Source organism: Aristolochia californica, unplaced genomic scaffold (genome assembly GCF_029961685.1).
Source record: "Aristolochia californica isolate CCGP_79_NKW_82.1479 unplaced genomic scaffold, dmAriCali1.0.hap1 SCAF_2, whole genome shotgun sequence".
In the NCBI taxonomy this organism is placed as follows: Eukaryota; Viridiplantae; Streptophyta; class Magnoliopsida; order Piperales; family Aristolochiaceae; genus Aristolochia; species Aristolochia californica.
The window spans coordinates 4281529-4300569 of NW_027181881.1; the positions used below are offsets into that span (position 1 = coordinate 4281529).

The following is a 19041-nucleotide window of genomic DNA, read 5'->3' on the forward strand; positions in this document are numbered from 1 at the left end:
AACGAGAAAAAGCCAGGAACAGAGAGTGAGTTCCAAATTAAGCAGAGGTCGGAGGTGGGCCATGAAGAACGTATAGTCAACTGGATTATGGTATGTGGGAAAAATAGTGGTCCGAATTGGCATTGCGCCGGGCACATCTGGCTACATGGAACAACTTATAAATGTAACTTATACACACCTGATCTAATACAAAAACCATCCGATAATTGGGTGCAAAAAACACTAATCTTGATCGTACTATAACCATTGATCAGACTGAGATAACGTTTCGTATGTGTCACACCCTTGTAACTTATATGTTATATATTATATTTAAAAAATAAATAATTCCAAACAATAACACATTCAACATAAGTATTAAAGATAACGTGACACTTAGGTCAAAAACTTTGTTCAACTGAAAACAGCATGAACGTTGATAGACCGTAACCTTATAAAGTATGCAAATATCAAGAAAACTCTCCACACATGCAAGGCAAACACAGCCATTTTTAAGACAAATCCAGAACCCAAAAAAATAAAAGCGTTTTATCCTCATATTCGGGCTGCCTCTTTTCACTGCAATGGATGCAGTTCCTCGCAAACAGATACATCATTATCATCATCATCAATCCCAAAAAACAAACTGCAAGAGCCAAAGGTGTTATCAATTGGCTGTAAGATAAGAGTGCCACATCCAAAAGGGCAATTGCATGCAGTCGACGGTTGGCATCCATACAATTCAACCCATTTCACATCCATTGCCCCAAGTCATGCCCGAGTTTCAAACAAGAGCCATAGCCAAGTCTAGATGGGTTTGATCTTAAAATGCAAACCAATGAGAGAGAACACAAAGCACTTCAAATCCTGCAATCATCAACCACAAGCAGAGAGACGTATCAGAAAAGCAGAAAGTAACAATGAACTTTTCAACTCTGTCTTTTCATCAGAACGAACCTTCAATTCCCGAAACAAAAACCGACACAAACACCTTACCATGTGAAAAAAAAAAAAAAAAAAAGGGAAAACGCAAACTAAAACTAAAATACCACAACAGAAATTAGCATATTTTTGGCTGCAGGTGAGGAATAAATAAGCCAGACAACATACAGACAGGAGTAAAAGATGGGACCTGACCCAGAAATATGTTTTTCATATGCAAGCAACATACAGTGAAGTACTAGGAAGTAGGTACACATTTCTCCTTCAACATCTGCACCCCCAGGAGGATCAAACCAAGATCATGACTGAGAAAGCTGACGTGCATATCAAGATCTTCAACAAATAACAGTTAGCTTGTCCTCTCAGATAAGAAGCACTTTTTATTCCCTTTGTACGCATATCCATGAGGCTTTATTAACCCTAAAATCGACAGATTTCCATCAAATAACTCAAAGTGCGTAGACCCAACTCAACTACAAATGTGTTGAGTTAGTTTAAATATAAGAAGGAGAAGTTGCTCAAAGAGAAGCCTTGGTGACTTCTTTTCAACAAATAGACACCATGCTTGACCAAATAGAGGTCCATCCAAGAACAGCAAAGAATAGACATTGTCTGTTGTCTTGATCCCACCAAAAAGGTCTAGCCATCCATTCTCTACCTAAGGACCACAAGTACACTCCAGCTGCAATTTGGATTTGCAAAGAAGTGTCCATGTACTTCACTCCAGGAACAATTAGGATTTGCAAAGCAGTGTCCTTGTACTTCAGCAACAATTAGGATTTGCAAAGCGGTTTCCATGTCTTTCAAGCAAAGTTACTCAAAAAGGAATGGCAAATGAATGAACCAAACAGAATCCTCAAGGAGATAAGGGCATGATTGGCCCCACTTCTTAGGGCCAAAGAGCAGCTCTTGAGAGGAAGCTCCTCTTTAGGATAACATCACATTTGTTTGGGATATCTCTTTCAAAGAGGGAAAACTCCCCAGTAAAGTATAACCCCCTACTTCCAAGAAAAAAAATGACTTTGAAAGAGAAACTCTCTCCGTGCTGGAAAGAGGTGACAGAAGTATTATAAAACAACCCAAACTGGACTGGCTGGTGACCTGGTGCCCTGTCTGGGTATGGTACAAGGCAAACCTGGATTTGACCCAAATCCTAGTTGACCAGGCTGAGTTAGCCAATTCAAGCTGTGAACTGTTCAGCCTGACCCAATCAGACTGTCGGACAGCCAACGAGAAGATAGAAGGGGGTATTGCCCCACCCCTTCCCCCCTTTCTGCCAACGCGGCTGGAAAGGGGGAAGCGTGGGGGGAAGCCCCCCTCAGGTTGCAAAAAACAGGGGGGGCTTCGCCCCACCCCTCCCCTCCTTATGCCAGCAGTGGAGGGGCAAGGCAAAGCCCCCTCCCCCCCTTTTCTGCCAGCAACTCTCTGCCGCCAACAGAAAAGGAGGAGGGGTGGGTCTTCTACCCTGTAGCAAATCCGGGATTCTTCCTTGATAATGTTTTTTAAAAACTTTATAAAGAAAAACAATGGCATCATCATCGGTTCAACCATTGGTTGAACATTGTTGAATCAGATTAGAATGGACCCACTCACTTCACCAGGTCTGGTTTTATAACATTGGGTGAGAAACTATTTATAAACAAGTATGCCCTAGTTGTCTTTCTAATTTCCAAGAAATACTCTGCATAAAAACACTTTTGAAATACCTTGCACAAAATATGAGTAAAGACAAAATGTTCTCACCCTTTCCTTCATTCAAATCCTAGCTTCTCTAATGAACACCCGATTTCTGCATTGATTTTTTTGAAAAAGATTTCTGGATTGATCATAAAGCATTTCTTTGTATATCTCCTTAATGCATTCTCCCAAAGACAGATACTTCCTCCAACTTGATTTTTGGCAAGATTTGATGAAAGATCATGTATACAGTTGTAAAGTTACTTTGGCCAAAAAAAAAAAAAGAGAGAGAGAATCGTAGAGTCAGTATTAGTTATGAAGTCCAACTTATTCCTTGCGGTAACTAAAACCATACTAAACAACAGAGCTCTTTTAAATGAAATCTCTTTATATGAAGTGGGTCTCCTCTAAAAAAAGCTTCTCTAAAAAGAACTTCTCACTAAATTCCTTGTAAAAGAACCTCCAGAAAGAGGGGAACCAAATACAGCCAAAGAGTGCAATTTAAGCATTTGCAGTGGAGGTAACTCATCAATCTAAACAGCTACCATCACACATCAAAAGATCAACTCATGTGAAGGATCAATGATCATCAAGCATACTTGTACATTAGCTTCATCATATGCTTCTCCATAACTCACAAGATGCAAGTGCTACTGCAGGCAATTAAATAGCCTCTGGAAACATTTAGAGGCTGATTATATTTTCAATTATTATTAAACATGCACAATACGCCCCATAACCCTTGTTGAGACTTTAACCGACTAGACACCCTTCCATGTGACCAGGGCGCCAAAGGCCTAACCCCAAATATAGAGCAACAGCTGCTTCACATAAGTTAAGCTCATTACTTCTATATCAACCTAGAACTTACTAAACTACTGGTTCATCAAATACATGAGAGGATTGAGTAACCCTACTATTGCTCTTTGCTGTATTAAATAAGCTTTTGTAAACGGGCTTTCCTTTCCACATAATGCTGTGTCTATTGACTAAGCTACTGCACATACTCTTGTGTCATGCAGAACACAGCAACCAACCAATGTTGATAACCAGCTTCTTCCAAACATTGGTGGTATGCACGGGACTGACATTAAATAACTATTAAATCAATAACGAAAAGACAGTTAGAGAGGTGAATGTTTCCATGGATTGAATCACGCAGCCCTTTCAAACCTTGGAGGACCCTCCAATTCAATTCAAGTGTCTAAAATAACTTTGTTGAAACTACTAGGTTAAACTCTTAAGAAAATTTAAAGAGCACTAAAGGAATTGCTTTTTTTTTCTCTAAACTCTATAAGAAATAAAGAATTTTTTCTTCTTTGATGGAAACTGCAAGAAAGGAAAGATCCCTGGACCCTCGTATTTGACTTTTTTACATGTATTTGACCGAATCAGCCGATAAAAAGCACTTTACACTTATTATGTGGAACCAGCAAAGGACAACTGCTTCTTGCATCCGACTGATGTACTCGAGGTTATGCAGCTAAAAGTACAATAGCTTACTGAATGAAAATAGCGGGACGAAAATAATTACAGAGCCAAGACAATTTTGATCAGAGGGACAATATGAAATATATAGTTTGAACTATTGAAAATTTGCAGTACACCTATAGTCAAGGGGGACAACAAGAAAAAATACTTCAAAAAGAAGGAAAAACGAGCAAAAAGAGAGAGTTTTGTCAATGACCAACCTGAACAAGGTAATAAAAAATGCGTAGCCCTTCAGGATCTTTGCTACTCTGGACATCGACAAGCGACCCAATCTTTGATGTTGTGAAGGAAATATGCTCGTTTCCCATCACAATCTCCAGCTCTTGCCTCCCCACCCGGTCGGGCTCCGGCCAGTTATTGTCGTCTTCCTTCATAATCTGAAACCCCGCAATCTAAAATATGAACACAAAACCCCGGAAACCAAATGGACAAGAAAACCCTAGTAAGCCGACAGAAAAAGATAATGAAAAGAGAGAAACGTGACCTCGCTTTCAGCGATGATTCTTCTGCACTCTTTGAGAACTGCAGGCGTGAGAAAAACTTCTTTCCGAATCATAGTATCATTCTTATAATTCGAATTGTTTGCATATCGAAGCTTTCCGTCGGGCCGGAACTCGAACTCGAGAAACTCGTGGCCGAACTTTCCCTTGTGACCGACGTAGTAGCGGAGGTAAAACTCACCTTGATCGTCCGCCGCCATGGTCGTTGGCCAGAACTCACCTTCGTAAACCGTGATGAAGAGACGCCAAAGGAACGTTTGACAGGAGAAGTCTAGAGTTCTTCCTCCCTATTTGGAACCCAGAAAAAAAAAGCGGGAGATAAAAGTTATTTTCTATTGTTCGATAGTAGAGAATCATTGATAGAAAATAAAATATCTTTTAGTTAATAAAATTTATCTAAAAATGAAGGAATTTAGATAAAAAAGAAAATAAACGAAAAAATTTAAAAGATATTTTTAATCATCAAAATTTAAAAATAGTACTATTTTTTTTTTCCACATGTATCTAAACAAGAGAAACCACATTTCTCTTCCATGTTTTTTTTCTCTTCCTTTTCTTTTCTCTTTTCTTCTCTCTACTTTCTATAGGGGGGTTAGTGCACTTTGTAAGTGTGAGGGAAAGTGAAGTATTTTCCCTAGTAAAAGTGAGAGGTAAAGTGAAGTACTTATTTGTGTTAATGTGCGTAATAGAAATTGTAGTGTAAAGTATTTGTTTAGGATAGTGTATACAATGTAAAATATTTGTTTGTGTTAGTGTGCACAATAGAAAATACGGTGTAAAGTGCAGAAGCAGATGAACGATTCCGAAAATAAAAATGAAAAGCAGATGAACGATTAAGAAACAACAAAAAGAATGAACCTTCGATTTTCAAGAAGAAACCCTAGTTTTTATCAAATTGAGTCGGAGAGGTTGCAGAGGGGGAAGAGAAGTCGCTGAAGCTCGTTGGTGCTGGGGACGACAAGAGGAAGAGAGGCTGTAGAGGGACCGATTGAAATTGCTGAAGGTCGTGAGTGAGAGAGGAGCCACTTTTTTTTTTCTCCAAGCTTTCGTTCGATAGCTCCATGTAATTGATGGACGAAAAGTGAATTCAGAGCTTGACCCCTCTGAATTCACTTTCCCTCACGCCTAAAACGGGGGGACGTGAATTACATTTATAATTTACTTTCCCTCCCAACTTAAAGAGGGCACTAACGGGTTTTAGTGTATTTTACCCAGCATAAGTGAAATACATTTCACTTACATAGGGCATTAAACAAAAAAAAAAAAAATCATTAAGAGCCAGATAGATGATCTTATCTAGACAATTTCCATTAAAATAATTAAGGGTATATATAAAATTTGGTCAAATATGAAATTATGGTGTCTAGATTCTCAAACCCTGAATATCCTATATGTTCCTACTTGAAAAATATTATATACAAGTCCCCTGGTGTGTTAATTTAACTTTATTAACAAAACCAAATCCTTGCCTTTTACCTAGCTTTAGCTTTGGCTTTGGCTATATCTGTAATTAGTTAACAATAATTCTTGCAAATGAAATGATAAAATGAGATATTTTAGGGTTTGTTTGGAACCTATAGAAAAGAAAATAAAATTTTGACCATTATTATTTCTAAAAAATAATTAGAAAAAATTTAATTATTACCTTATGTTTTTTTGAATAATAATGATTAAATTATTATTATTATTTTCAGGGGGTTGACCCTTAATTTCTGTATAAAACACATAAAAGGTTAATTTTAATTGAGGTTATTTCGAAAATATTTAAAAAATATATATTGTAATTAAGTATTGTCCTCCTACACAGACGCCTAACTTGACCCATCTCAGCTGTATAAAACAACAGAGACGCCATGACGAGCATACGAGGCCAAAGATGGGGATCTTCATGCATCTCGTGTTGAATGAAGTCAGCACTCGCCAGCCGCCATGGTGGGTCAAACACGACGATCTTTCCCAGAAGGCAAAGCTCTTGACCTGGACTTACATTCCTTGCCCTTGCCCTTCCCATATAACCCCTCTCTCCCTCTTCTTCTCCGGCAGCTCCAATATTCCACGACCAGCTCACACTAATTTTACGCAGGCATGGCCACTGATATATCTCTCAGTCGTCGCCGCCGGAACGATTATTACCTTCTTTTGGAGCAAGTCGATGCTTACGGATGGCAACCCAGAAAGAGTGTCCGGAGAACTCCGTCGAGGTCTGGTAACGGGAGCGGAACCGGAACGGGTTCATACAAGCCATCTTTCAAAACACGCGGCGGGTCTCACTCCTACAAACAGGAGCAAGCAAGGAAACGGCAGATTTTCCTCCGTAGCTACAATTTGTCCTTCGAGCATCGACGTCCGGGTGTCGTGGGTAAGGTGAAGCAGTCGATCAGTAAGGTGAAGAAGACCGTGCTGTCGGTTGTGGCCTTCGCTCGCATCAATATCTTCACTTCCTGCCGTCTGGTGTGTGGTCGGCCTCATGCTATCTGTTCTTCGTCCGTTCGGCCTGCTGTTTTCTAGCTCTGGACGATCTTAACCTCTTCCATCAGAGCTGCCGAGACCTTGCCATTCTCTCCGGAAAAAAAACTGAGGATTGATCAATTTCATCGTGGGTTTTATTTCTCCTCCTGTAGTTTCTTTTGAACGGCGAATTTCTCTACCAGTATTATGTACAGTTAAGAAGAAAGAAGATCCTGGCTTTCAAATGCCGGAGATGGTTAAATACATTTACGCGGTGTAGAGCCTGTAGACCGTTTACTTCACTCGACAAAGTTTAATGGATGATAATGGAAGTAATTGTCCTGGCTTTCATTTTAATGCCGGAGATGTTGTCTTGGTTTCATTTCTCCTTCTCTTCCTTGATGTTAAGACTGTATCCTAGTTAATTTCTTCCTTCAAATCACCTTCAATTTTTTCTTGTTATTGTTCAAACTCTGTATCACATCAAATACCTTCTATAGGTTTGTTTTCTTGAATGTCTTCATCATTGTGTTCTTCTGATATTCATATAAAATTGTGAATAATACAACATACGATGATAATTTTTAATTAATTTTTATGGCAACACATTTCTAATATATAACATACTTTTCATACAACTAATTTGTATTTTCATAAGGCGTATGGGGTTCTTAATGGGGATCCAATGGATTTTTTATTGGGACGAATCGGATTTTAGTTTGGGTAAATCTAGCCGCTTTTCATGGGCAGAGAGTGGCCAGAGAATCGAGGCAACTCAGGCGAGAGAAGATGGAATAATCTCCTCCTCCCCTCCTGCCGACGGCGAAGGGAGAGAAGACGCCCCCCTCCCTCAACTATTTGATAGCGATGACGGAGAAGCAACTCCTAGTGGCGACCAAGTCGAGATGCCGAATCAAAGGGACTTGATTGTTACAATTCGGGAAGTAAACACTTCCATAGGTTCTGTTCTCACAATAACCAGTGTAACTGATATAACTAGTCTTGGTTTTACACCTAGCCGATCTTGATGAGTTAAAAGCTGCCTCGTTTGATAGATTTCTCATAAAACCACTCAATAATGTATAAAAAAGTTCTGGTTCAGTCATATGATCCGAATTTTTCGTGCAACAAATACAGCACTGTCGGAGATCGAGAAGGTGGGTGGTGAAATGCATTGAGATTAGCCGTGGACGCGATCTGGGTTCGGACCCATGCTAGAGGGAGGAGGGACCGTCTCTCACCTCCCTCCACTCCGAGATTACGAAAAAGAAAAAAACAATGAAGCACGACGAGGAGGCGGGAGTGGGAGGTCGGAATAGGGAAAGGGGAATCCGACCGTGAAAGGGCGGACCGGAGGGGAAGCCGACGGGAAAGGCCTATTTTAACATGGCTGCCACGTGGAAAGCCGATAAAATGGTTTTACCTGTGACTGATCGAGTGCAGTTGGCTGGCAGAAGAGGGTAATTATGGGTTGCTCCTGCGATTATCCGTTTCTTTAGGTTAAAAAATAAAACGAAAAAACACTCTGTTACTGCCGGCCAGAACAAAAAAAACCGAAACCTGCCGATGGTGTTGACGTTACTACTCCGCATCCCCTTACAGATCCCTCTACCAAATGACATCAAAGGTTACCGATTCCTTCCAATTTTCTTCATCTTCTATTATTCATTTTCGCTTCTCTATATATTGGTGTCTGATGTTTGGGTACAACATGGTTGTTTCGCCAAAGAGAAAATTGGTAGTTCTTAACATTTTTCATTTTTTTCTTATTTTTTGTTTCATTTTGACCTTTATCCAAAATTAAGGGCATTGCTGCGTCTTCTCGTATTTTTTGTTTCATCGTAACTCATATCGAAATCAAGGTTATTGCTGCTTTCTCACTCGTTTGAGAGCTGTAGAAGATTTTATTTCATCTCAGGTGTTTAGCTGTGGACTCGTAGAAATAATTCACATTTTGTCTTACCCATTAACTGCTACGAAAGGCATTCTCGTTAGCTTTGCTGGACGGACTTCTGTGTTTCCTTTTTCTCCTTTCTTCTTCTCTTTTCTTTCACTTCTTCCCTTTATCTTCTGATTTCTCCTTATTTCTTTCTGTTGTCTATCATTAATCTCTTCTTTTTGTTGGATTTTATTTCATGGTATCAGAGCAAAGGCACTAATATACATCCAATTTTTTTCTGCATCTCTATTTCTACGACCAGATTTCATATTTGTTTCTCCAAACCACTGCTGTACTGATGGAAATTCAGGTTTAATCTTTCAATTTATTTTCTTTTGGTCTCAGAGAGACCTATTACCTTTGAAAGTTCATTTTTGAGAAGCGACCTATTACTTATTAAAAGTTCATTGTTAACAGGTACTACATCTTTTATTTTATCTTTTCTGTTTCTGGTATGTATTGAGATTGCAGGGAACCTATTTTGAGGTTTAATCAAATTCTTTTGTGGTATCTTTGAGATTTAATCAAGATCTTTTTGTATCTGTAAGAATTTTCTAGTAAAATATGTTATCTGCCACTGGGGAAACATTATACATTTTCCAGGCACTTTCCTATCAAGCCACTGATTATCAGTTTCCTAGCATTTTACACCAAGGAAATCTATTTCCAAGTTTTTTTCTGTGAGATATATTTTCAATTATGGGCATTAACTAAGCCTTTTATATCTTCTCTTTTGCAGGAGTGAACAAGAGTAACCACACTAGTCACTGTATTTCATTTACCTACCTTTTTTTATTTTTTTATAATGAAATCAACCTCTTATCCTTCAATGGCCTCTTCTTCCATTCTTCCGTGGGCATGGGTTATTGAAGCACTTGCGGACTTCAAACCAACTGATACTGATGTCCTTCAAGGTATTGAGGTGGTAAAGAATATCAGTTATTTTGAGGAGAAGAAAATGTATCATCTTTCTTTAAACCTTCAAGCATTCATTCTCCTCAATCTTTCTTATACTTCTTCTTTTGCATTTTTTTTAATATATTAGGTTAGTTCCAGGTTTATTCTCACTTATGTCTGTTGCAGCTGTATTGTCAAGCGCTCCAGACATTATGAATGATTTGTACAGAAACGCTCGGGAGAGAGCTTCCTTGAAACTTTTAGAGGAATGGTTGGATTCAAATTTCGTAAATTCAATTAATAAGTTAGCAATTTATGCACCTTCCTCGTCAGGCTCAAGTTTGGCTATTGACATTTGTGCACAAAGTGAAGATGTGCTGATAAAGGTAGTTTTTGTTTTTTTTCCAGTGTTGGGTATTGGAGTTTCCCTGATGGTATTTCATTTTCACAATAATTGGTACGCTTCTTCTAGTTCTGGTTGTGGTGATGGACTTTTTGAAAATTTGAATTTTTTAGTTCTAATCATGATGTTATTGGTAATTATGTTATTGTGTTATTGATTTCTGAAGTTGGGAAATAGTATTCTTAGATTGTATTTTGGCTTCCCAGATGTCAATGAGATTGGTTGTCATGAATTTCGTCTCTGAGATTTGTATGACCTTTGAAAATTTGAATTTTCTAGTTCTAATCATGATGTTATTGGTAATTATGTTATTGTGTTATTGATTTCTGAAGTTGGGAAATAGTATTCTTAGATTGTATTTTGGCTTCCCAGATGTCAATGAGATTGGTTGTCATGAATTTCGTCTCTGAGATTTGTATGACCTTCATTGAGGCATTGATGGAGGGGTTACTAACATTTCATTGCCATACTACTGCTTGTATAAGCATGACAATATATTTAGGGGAGACTCAGGAAATGATGGATTGAAATGCCTATGTATTGTTAAATGTAATACACAGGCACCAATCCAACCTAAATGGATACAACAATGGGATGGTGGTTAAAGAAAAATGCAAATTTCTCTGTAACAAAATGGTGATCCTCTGATGTCAAGCACCAACTATGATTTTGTATTGCCTACACTGGTTTCATATGCAAGGGACTGCAAAGCCCATGTAAATCATTCACAACCTACTCACTTTAAATGCTGGCCAAACACCAAAACAGGTAACAGGAGGTCTGTATATTGTGCCAATTTTTTTGATAAAGGTAGAAACAGGATGCAACTGTACAGACCAACATGACATTCTCTTTAGTTTATTTCATTTTAAATGACAGGTTTATTTTATGAATAAAAAAAGTCAATATTGATGATATCAGTTTGCAATGAGAAAAGATAAACTCCACAGTTATCTTTGCTGAGACAAATAGAATTAATTCACATCCATGGTATTTGGAAATCAAAGAACTGTATGTGGATGATTTGTAGTTGAATGTGACATAGAGGGAGAGTGTGTGAGTTAGTGAATGAGGGATGGACAAAAGATTCAAGGGCACTAGCGGTGATTAGACGTGACGAGGGAGAGTGTTCCTACCAGCAAGTTTGCCTGGAAAGTCACACCTTTGCCATGAAATCAACCTCATGATTGGCTTCTTTTGTGTGTGGGATAAAGCAAGATCTAATATCCTTGATCTCATAAAAACATATAGAAGGAGCAGGAGGCCTTCTTGCTTAACGGTCAATGGTATTTGCTGAGTTGCCCTTGACTATCAGTGGGCCAATGAAGGAAGCCTTAAAAAGTTCTAAATCTTCCAAAAAAGTGCTCTGGGAGTTAGCAGAATCAGCTATTTGGAGAAACCTGAAAAAACCTTAGCTACCACAGATGGGAAATTTCTCATCAATCAGCCAAGCATACCCTTGAAGCTCCAATCAAAAGCCAGTGGTACCCTTAAAGAGATCCTTGAAGTTATCATGGCAAAAAGCTCTCTGTTTGTGCCATGGAGCAAAACTGGAAAGGCTTTTCGGGGCCTCACCATTGTTGTCGTCTCCTTCAGTGTGTGGAATAAACGTAACAACAGATTTTTTTGAAGGTAAACAATTATCCCTGGGAGGAATCATTGAAAAAATAATGCATGACATTCTTTTCTGGGCAAGCAAATTAAAAGACCCATCCACTTTCCTAGCTTAGTAATTAGATGGAATTCATGATCAATCATCCACTTGGCTCTGCATTGCATTGTCCAGCCAACTGCGTGGGCCCCTCCTCTTGTAGGTTGGTTCAAACGAAATGTTGATGGTAGATCCAGGGGGAATCCTGGGACCTGCAGGTTGTATGGTTCTCTTTGTGTACTCTGTGCCCTTTAGGCAGTGTGAGTCCACAGTGGCTGAGTTTAGAGCTCTCCAATTGGGCTTCAAGCTTTATTTTGAGATATTTGGGACCAATTTAGTTGTTGAAGGTGACTCTCAAGTGGTCATCTCTTGGGTCTTAGGCAAGAAGGCCCCACCTTGTCAGTTCATGGAGTACACCGATGAGATCGAGGACATCAGTAGATCCAGATCCATCCATTAGCACATGTTCAGCATAGGGTTGTAAATGGGCAGGATTTGCTCTGGATATTGCAATTCAATATCTGGTCTGTTTCATATATGAATATCTGATATCCAAATATGTGACAAATCATTTGAAGCCATATTTCTGAGTTCGGTTCAGTTGGATAAGTTTGGAGTTCCGATTATAAATAGTGAAGATGTTTCAAAAGAATAATAAAAAAACTTGAAATACATAATTATCTAATACATAGAAGCTTAATCTTCCTCTAACATGGAAACAAAGTAGATCAATAGTTAGTAAAAGGAAGAAATTGGTACTGAGAAGAGAGAGAAGAGGGCAGAGAGAAATACAAAAGTTAAGGGGGAAAAGGAAGAAAAGAAACATTGTGTGAGAGTGAAATAGTTTGATATAGACAGTGCAAAAGACAAATTAGAGAAAGTGGCTGGGTCACGGAGAGAAACAGAGAGAAGGATTGATAGAAAGGAGCCAAGGGAGAGGCTTAGAGAAAAAGGTGCTGAGAGAGTGGGGGCCAGAGAAAGAGGAACAACTTACCTTGAGAAAGCTCAGATGGGAGATGAGAAGTAAGAGAGGAAGAAGTCAAAATGATCAAGAAACCTGCTAAAAGATTAAATGAAAACTGCAATAGTTGCTAATCCATATGTTCATGACATAGTACCTAGGTTGAAAGAGGGAATTAAAAAACTCGTCAACTTTTACCTTTTATATTCATGTGAAAACTTCAAAAGGTAAGTTGGGGGGAATAAAAATCTTCAATGGCGAAACGATAATGATTTTGGATCTGGATATCTTGATTCCAATTCTGCTTTGGCATAAAATCAGACACCTAATCGGATATCTGATTAAGGTCTCACAGGTTCTTAATTTCAAATCTGAATCCGAGTCGATTCTCTGGATCTTTGTACACCCCTAGTTTTGCTGAGTGCCAATGAGGTGGCCGATCGTTTGGCTAGGGAGGGAACTAGCTGCTAGCAACTTGTTTTTGGCACTTCCTCTATGATTTTCAGTCTGTATTTTGGTTTTCCTTTGGCTATCCTGTAGTTCCATTTGCTTAGCTTCTTTGTTTCTCCTTGTACTTGTGTTTCATCCCTCCTTTGTACCTTTTGCCCCTTGTGGGCCCCTTATTGAAATCTCTATTCTTATTGTCCTTAAGAAAAATCACCAGGAGATCCTCCCTTAACTATCATGGATGGGAAATTCCCCATCCGTCAACCACTGCTTACCCTTCAGAGCTACAATAAGAATTCATTGTAAGTTTTTCATCTTTAGTTTATCATCTGGTGTAGAGGCCCAAACATGGATGTCCTCCAGCGTGGAAACAGAAAACAAAGCCTTTGCCATGGAGACCAGATGTTTGAATGCCTCAACCTTGCCATCGATGCTCTAGTTAAGCTCTCTGCTTTCTCTATTTTTCTTCTATTAATAAAATTGTTATCTCATTATTTAGCTTTGGTGAATCAAGACCAGTGTACTAATTTCTAGACCTTGTTGTTTTTTGGTGCATTTACTAGGTGCTAAAATCTTCCTATAGACTTGTTTTGGGTTTTCAGATGAGGAGGTTCAACAATAATCTGACACTATCCTCATCTTCCACCAGGTGGCAACAGCCTTTTGTCTGGGAAGACATGGATCAGAGTTGAAATATGAAGTGGAGCGGTTCATTCACCATAAGAGAGCTAACTTGCCTGCTTTTGCGTTAGACCTGGTACAGGAAATTTTGTGATTTAACATTAATAAGAGTTTGTCCCCTCTGCTCTGTTTTCTTAGCTCAGAAATGGTATTTCATGCACAGCTGATAGATACCTTCCATGAAGGCAATCATCCATCTGTCCCTTATGTGAAGGACATAGCCGACTGTGCTAAAGAAGATGAGCATCGTTGTTTGGACCAAAGTAAGAGCCTTGCCAGGCATGAGAACAATGATAAAATAGCAGGGAGGCATAAAATCAACAACACCTCCATGGTGTTTCGGTCATCAGAACTGAGATTACCAGCAGGCCTCCCTGAAAATACAAATGAGATCTTAACCAGAAGAGAAGAATTGTTTCGACAGAAATTTTCTGAACATGAGGAAGCCAGAAATGATGTTAACATCCAACTGCCAAACCAGAGTTCTGCTGCACAGCCTTCTTCCTCATTCTTGAGGGAAATTTGTGGCTCTGCTGAGGAAGACGAAGCCCATTCCTTAGAAAGCCTCAGAATTTATACTGTCAGTTCAACCGAGGATGAACCTGCTTTGAGGCTTCATGTTGGAACTGCTGATCCCAAGTCCCACTCTTCCAAATGGAGTTTTCACACAAATATCCGTGGCACTGTGAATGGACTTATAAGACTTGCTGAAGCAGCATCACTGCAGAACACTAATGTAATTAACAGCTATAATACTGAAGAAAATATCCAGTTACGTAATCAGAGTCCTGATGTTCAGCCTTCTGGTAAGAGGGTGGAAGTGCCTAAGGATGTGCCTGCTGATGGGGCTGGTACTGCCTTCCCCACAGGGAGGCCCAAAGAATTTTGTATTGATGAATCCAAGGATGTTGTGCCAGAAATGAGCAGCAATGATTGGTTGTCTGATAAAGGTACTGATTTCAATTCAGATGATCATTTAGTGATCGCTGAGAAGCAAAGATTTTTTTGTTCCCAAAAGCAAAGGCTTTGCATAAAATGTGAGGGTGGAGGTGAGTTACTGACCTGTTGTTCTAGTGGATGTGACTTGGCGATTCATGAGAGTTGCTTGGGCTCATCTGGTAGTTTTGATAAGTCTGGAAAATTTTACTGCCCTTTTTGTTCTTATACACGGGCAAATGCTGTGTATAGAAGAGCCAAGAAAAAAGTTGCACTGTCAAGGAGAGCATTATCGGATTTCATTGGTAGAGATTTGGTGGATGGATGCAGTGGGAAAAACAGTCCTGTCAGCAAACCACATGAAGTTTCCCATTGTAAAAGTGGCCAAACTGGTAGGAAGACTAGTGACAATCACTTACTAATGGGAGTGACCGAGGGTATAGGATATGGCTGTGAAAAATCTCCCTGTAGGGAAGCAGAAAGGCTGAACTGTGATGAAGCAAGTATGCTTTTAACTAGTGATAGACATGAAACATCAAAAGGAGATTCAATTTACAAAGAAGTCAAAGATGAAGATCAATCTGCCAGAACATTGGAGCATTTTTGTGAAGCTGTACCTTCTGGGCATACTGGGATATCTCCAATCAGTGATGCTGAGCTCATTGTCCCATTCAAAGATGGAAGAGGAAAGGTAGAAATAGCTGACAGCCACCAGCACAGCAGTGTTATAGAAGATGGGATGCTTGGTGAAGGTGCTAACCATAACAAAGTCAATGAAACAAATGCAGAAAAGACCATTGTGGCTGGTATGAGATGTACAAGGAAGAAAAGACAGAGAAAAGTAGAAGCACAAGACCCTTCCACCTTGTTGAATGTAAAAATGGAGGTTACCAGAAGTGGAAATGAAGAAGAAGATTCCAACTATGGCATCAAACGCCGAGCTCGAGCAAGGCAACTGTAAGTAGCCGTTCTGATAACCCAGACATACAACATTGAAGAAACAAGTTTGGTCTAAGTAGTTTGACTTAGAAGCTTGAATTTTATGGCATTTCTCATTCTCTCAGTAAATTATGTGTCCTTGTGTCCTTGTTACTAGTTTCCATTGTCTGCTGGTCAAATTCATTACTCGTTACTCTTTAGCAATAAAGCCATTCAACATTTAAAGAAAAAAAATCATCATTCTTTCTTTGTTTAAATATTGATGATTTCATTAAATAATAAAGAAGAAGAATCAAACTTATACAGTAATGATCATATTTATTACTCTTGATTGGGGGGGGGATGTGGGGATTGTTACTGTTTTGGATAAAGAGCAAAGTTTAGGGCTGCCAATGATTGTTCTGATGGCTCTTTTTGTAATTCGTTTTGCAGTACAAAACCACAACTGCCACCTGCAAGGAGGAGCAAACTCCTTTGGAGTGCTGAGGAGGAAAACATGCTAAAGGTACCTGCTTTCTTATTATGAGAAAATCTGCTCAAGGGTATTTTGGTCATTTCATTTCAGCATATGATTTATATTTCTGTGTTATCTTGTTCTGCATATTTTATTATGTTAGTGGTTTAAGTTCCATGTATTTTGGATATGTAGTATGGGAGATATAATGAGTGAAGTGGTTAAGTATATAGAAGGGCATTTTAGTCATTGTAATAAATACTTAATTTAATAGAGAAGTGGGGTCGAGCTCAAATCTGAGCCTCTTTTCGTTCTCCTTTCCTCTGTCATTCTCTCTCTCCCCTTCAATCTTCAATTCTGACACTTATCATGGCCCCTCCCTTGGGGTCTTGTGCTTTAAGCAAATAAAATTTATAAAACCTCAACCCTTGTGTTTTACCTTCACCTTTTTGGCTGTAAATCTTAGTTTATTGGACCAATCAATGGCATTTATTGTCATTTTACTCGTTCCATGTGTACACTTGTAATTTGGGGATTCCTGCCTGTCTTGAAATTTGTGGATACTTGCGTTTTCTAGAGTTGCTGCTAAGCTGAGTTTAGGTTTATGCTTGGGTCTGGAATTCTTCTTTTTTTTTTTTTAGCATCAGGTCAGCTACTTCAAAACTGATATAACCATCATTTGATATTCTTGCACTTGCAGGAAGGAGTTCAGAAATATTCAGCAGGGAGAAAAGTTTTTCCATGGATGAAGATTTTGGAATATGGCAGCCACGTATTTCATAACACTCGAACACCAGTTGATCTTAAAGATAAGTGGAGGAACATTCGAAAAAAGTGTTAAAAATTATATGCTTTTTCTCTCTCTTTCAAAAGCAATGACCATGCTGGGCTCTCTCTCCACTGAGGGATTTTTTAAAGATAAGAAGTTGGTACCTAAGAGCTTGAAATTTTTGAAATGCAGAGTACCCAGAGGGCCAGAATAGGAGGCAAGAATGACTCCCTCATGTGATCTGAAAATACCATCAAACCTGTTTATATTTGTAAAATGCATGTAGTTAAGCAAATAATAGTACAAATTCCGTAGCATGGCCTTGTCATTAGATCTGTTTGAAGTCAGCCTGGGTCTCCTCTCTTTGTGATGACAAAGGCTTCTCTCTTCTAAAAAAAAAAAAAAAAAAAAAAGTTCATATATTCTTTCTTCCATATCTTTTTTTTTATAGAGTTGAAGGTTAACTGTCTTCACCATTTTTATTGCCTTATTTATTGATGTATATTAAAATTTTCTAGAGAAAGCATATCACTTTTGAATGAACCTTTTCTGTTTCTTTCTGTCTGATTTTATTTTATTTTATATATTTAGCCGCTTTGAACTGAAAAATGATGAGAACATACTTCAATTCATCTCAAGAAAAAAACAGCAGCCTGGATAAAATACTTAAAAGTGTAAGTAGTTTGGTCAAGCCTTGGTAAGGTTATATCACTCTCATTTCAACTTAATTAAGAAGCCCATGTGGTCATTGTGGACTAAGCAGTTGCTTAGTTAGCTAGAGTATTCATGAGGGAAAGGCTGTGAAGATACATAAGTCCTTGTGTAGGTAAGCAATACTAAAAATCCCATATTTGGATTTAAGCCTGATGTGCTCTAGTGAGTTTCTACTACAAATCCTTATTTAAGTCCAAGTAGGGTTGCCTAATTAGCTACTAGAAAATCTCTTTCTATAAGTAAGATAATTTAATTTGTTGTTGTATTCATATTTAAATGCGAGCTTTGTAAGTTGGATGTTATGGTTAATTGAGTGGTGTAAGTCCCTATGTGAGTGATATTGTGGATTAGCAATAAAAAAAATGATTGTGAACCATTATAAAAACTTTGTACATTCTTTGTAGTTTGAATGTTTGTATCTGGTCCTTTTATGGTGAAACTAATTTTGCACATTAAATTGCACTTAGTATTTTAAATGCATTCAAGATTAAAGAGAAAAATTAAAAAAGGAATAAAAACTTAACCAAAAAAATAAACTTTTTTACCCCTCTTAGTTTGTTCTTTATTGAACCTAAGGGGAGGTTAGTCTACAATGAATTTGAAATGAAGTGAAGATTTCAATTCATCTTAAATGAATTGATTCAACTTTAACTCATCCTTGGTTGTTAGTATAGATAAGTTCAAGTGTATTGGAAAACAGATTTAAGTGTTAGTGCCTCAAAATAAAAAATATGATATAAATTAGAGAATGAGTAACTTTTTGTACCTAAACGGATAATTAATCAAAATAAACATGGTTACTATATTTATAAGTAATTTAATGTGTAGTATTAAAATATATTAATAAATTAATTAATGAAATACTATATTATATTACCTAATTTAATACAATAATAAAAAAATAAAAAAATAATTTTTTTATCAATAACATAATATATATTTTTAAAAATTATTAATTAATAATATATTTCCACAAAATTTGAAACCATTGGTTTAATTAATTATAGTAATGGGATAATTAAACCAAAACAATTTATCAAATGTTATTTTAACAATATTTTAATTATGACTATTAAATCATTAATTTAATACAGTAATTAAAAAATGAATATACTGAATAAATAAAATAATTATTTTATATATAAAAAATATGAATTATTTTACAAAATAAATATAATGAAGTTATGACACAGGTTTAATTTTTCCTAACTTA

General features: G+C 37.8%; 2 protein-coding genes across 6 annotated transcripts; one reads left to right on the forward strand and one right to left on the reverse strand.

Annotated features, from left to right (window-relative positions):
- Positions 1–327: 327 nt before the first annotated feature.
- On the reverse strand, positions 328–4876 carry LOC137956575 (protein mago nashi homolog). The gene is made up of 3 exons (XM_068804118.1): positions 4574–4876; positions 4290–4466; positions 328–846 (listed from the first exon to the last, which is right to left on the reverse strand). The coding sequence occupies exons 1-3, from the start codon at positions 4787–4789 to the stop codon at positions 787–789; spliced, it is 453 nt and encodes a 150-aa protein (XP_068660219.1). The 5' UTR covers positions 4790–4876; the 3' UTR covers positions 328–786.
- Positions 4877–7768: 2892 nt separating this feature from the next.
- On the forward strand, positions 7769–17633 carry LOC137956287 (uncharacterized). Of its 5 annotated transcripts, none has more exons than XM_068803714.1 (7): positions 7769–8664; positions 9716–9890; positions 10060–10259; positions 13985–14092; positions 14180–15909; positions 16324–16396; positions 17046–17633. In XM_068803714.1, exons 2-7 carry the CDS (start codon positions 9782–9784, stop codon positions 17184–17186), a joined length of 2361 nt encoding a protein of 786 aa, XP_068659815.1. In that variant the 5' UTR covers positions 7769–8664; positions 9716–9781; the 3' UTR covers positions 17187–17633. The 5 variants fall into 5 exon arrangements, with proteins under 5 accessions (XP_068659815.1, XP_068659816.1, XP_068659818.1 ...); XM_068803715.1 differs by lacking the exon at positions 7769–8664 and adding an exon at positions 9323–9393; XM_068803717.1 differs by lacking the exons at positions 7769–8664; positions 9716–9890 and adding an exon at positions 13674–13773 and having other exon boundaries at positions 10201–10259.
- Positions 17634–19041: the final 1408 nt, after the last annotated feature.

What these genes read in the sequence shown, in the direction of transcription:
- LOC137956575 (XM_068804118.1), bottom strand. Translation starts at nt 4,789, where the DNA reads ATGGCGGCGGACGATCAAGGTGAGTTTTACCTCCGCTACTACGTCGGT. An exon ending in GAATCATCGCTGAAAGCGAG is followed by an intron (nt 4,467 to 4,573) that starts GTCACGTTTCTC and finishes GCGGGGTTTCAG; the next exon opens with ATTATGAAGGAAGACGACAA. An exon ending in TTTTTTATTACCTTGTTCAG is followed by an intron (nt 847 to 4,289) that starts GTTGGTCATTGA and finishes TGATGATTGCAG; the next exon opens with GATTTGAAGTGCTTTGTGTT.
- LOC137956287 (XM_068803714.1), top strand. Translation starts at nt 9,782, where the DNA reads ATGAAATCAACCTCTTATCCTTCAATGGCCTCTTCTTCCATTCTTCCG. An exon ending in GTGAAGATGTGCTGATAAAG is followed by an intron (nt 10,260 to 13,984) that starts GTAGTTTTTGTT and finishes ATCTTCCACCAG; the next exon opens with GTGGCAACAGCCTTTTGTCT. An exon ending in CTGCTTTTGCGTTAGACCTG is followed by an intron (nt 14,093 to 14,179) that starts GTACAGGAAATT and finishes TTTCATGCACAG; the next exon opens with CTGATAGATACCTTCCATGA.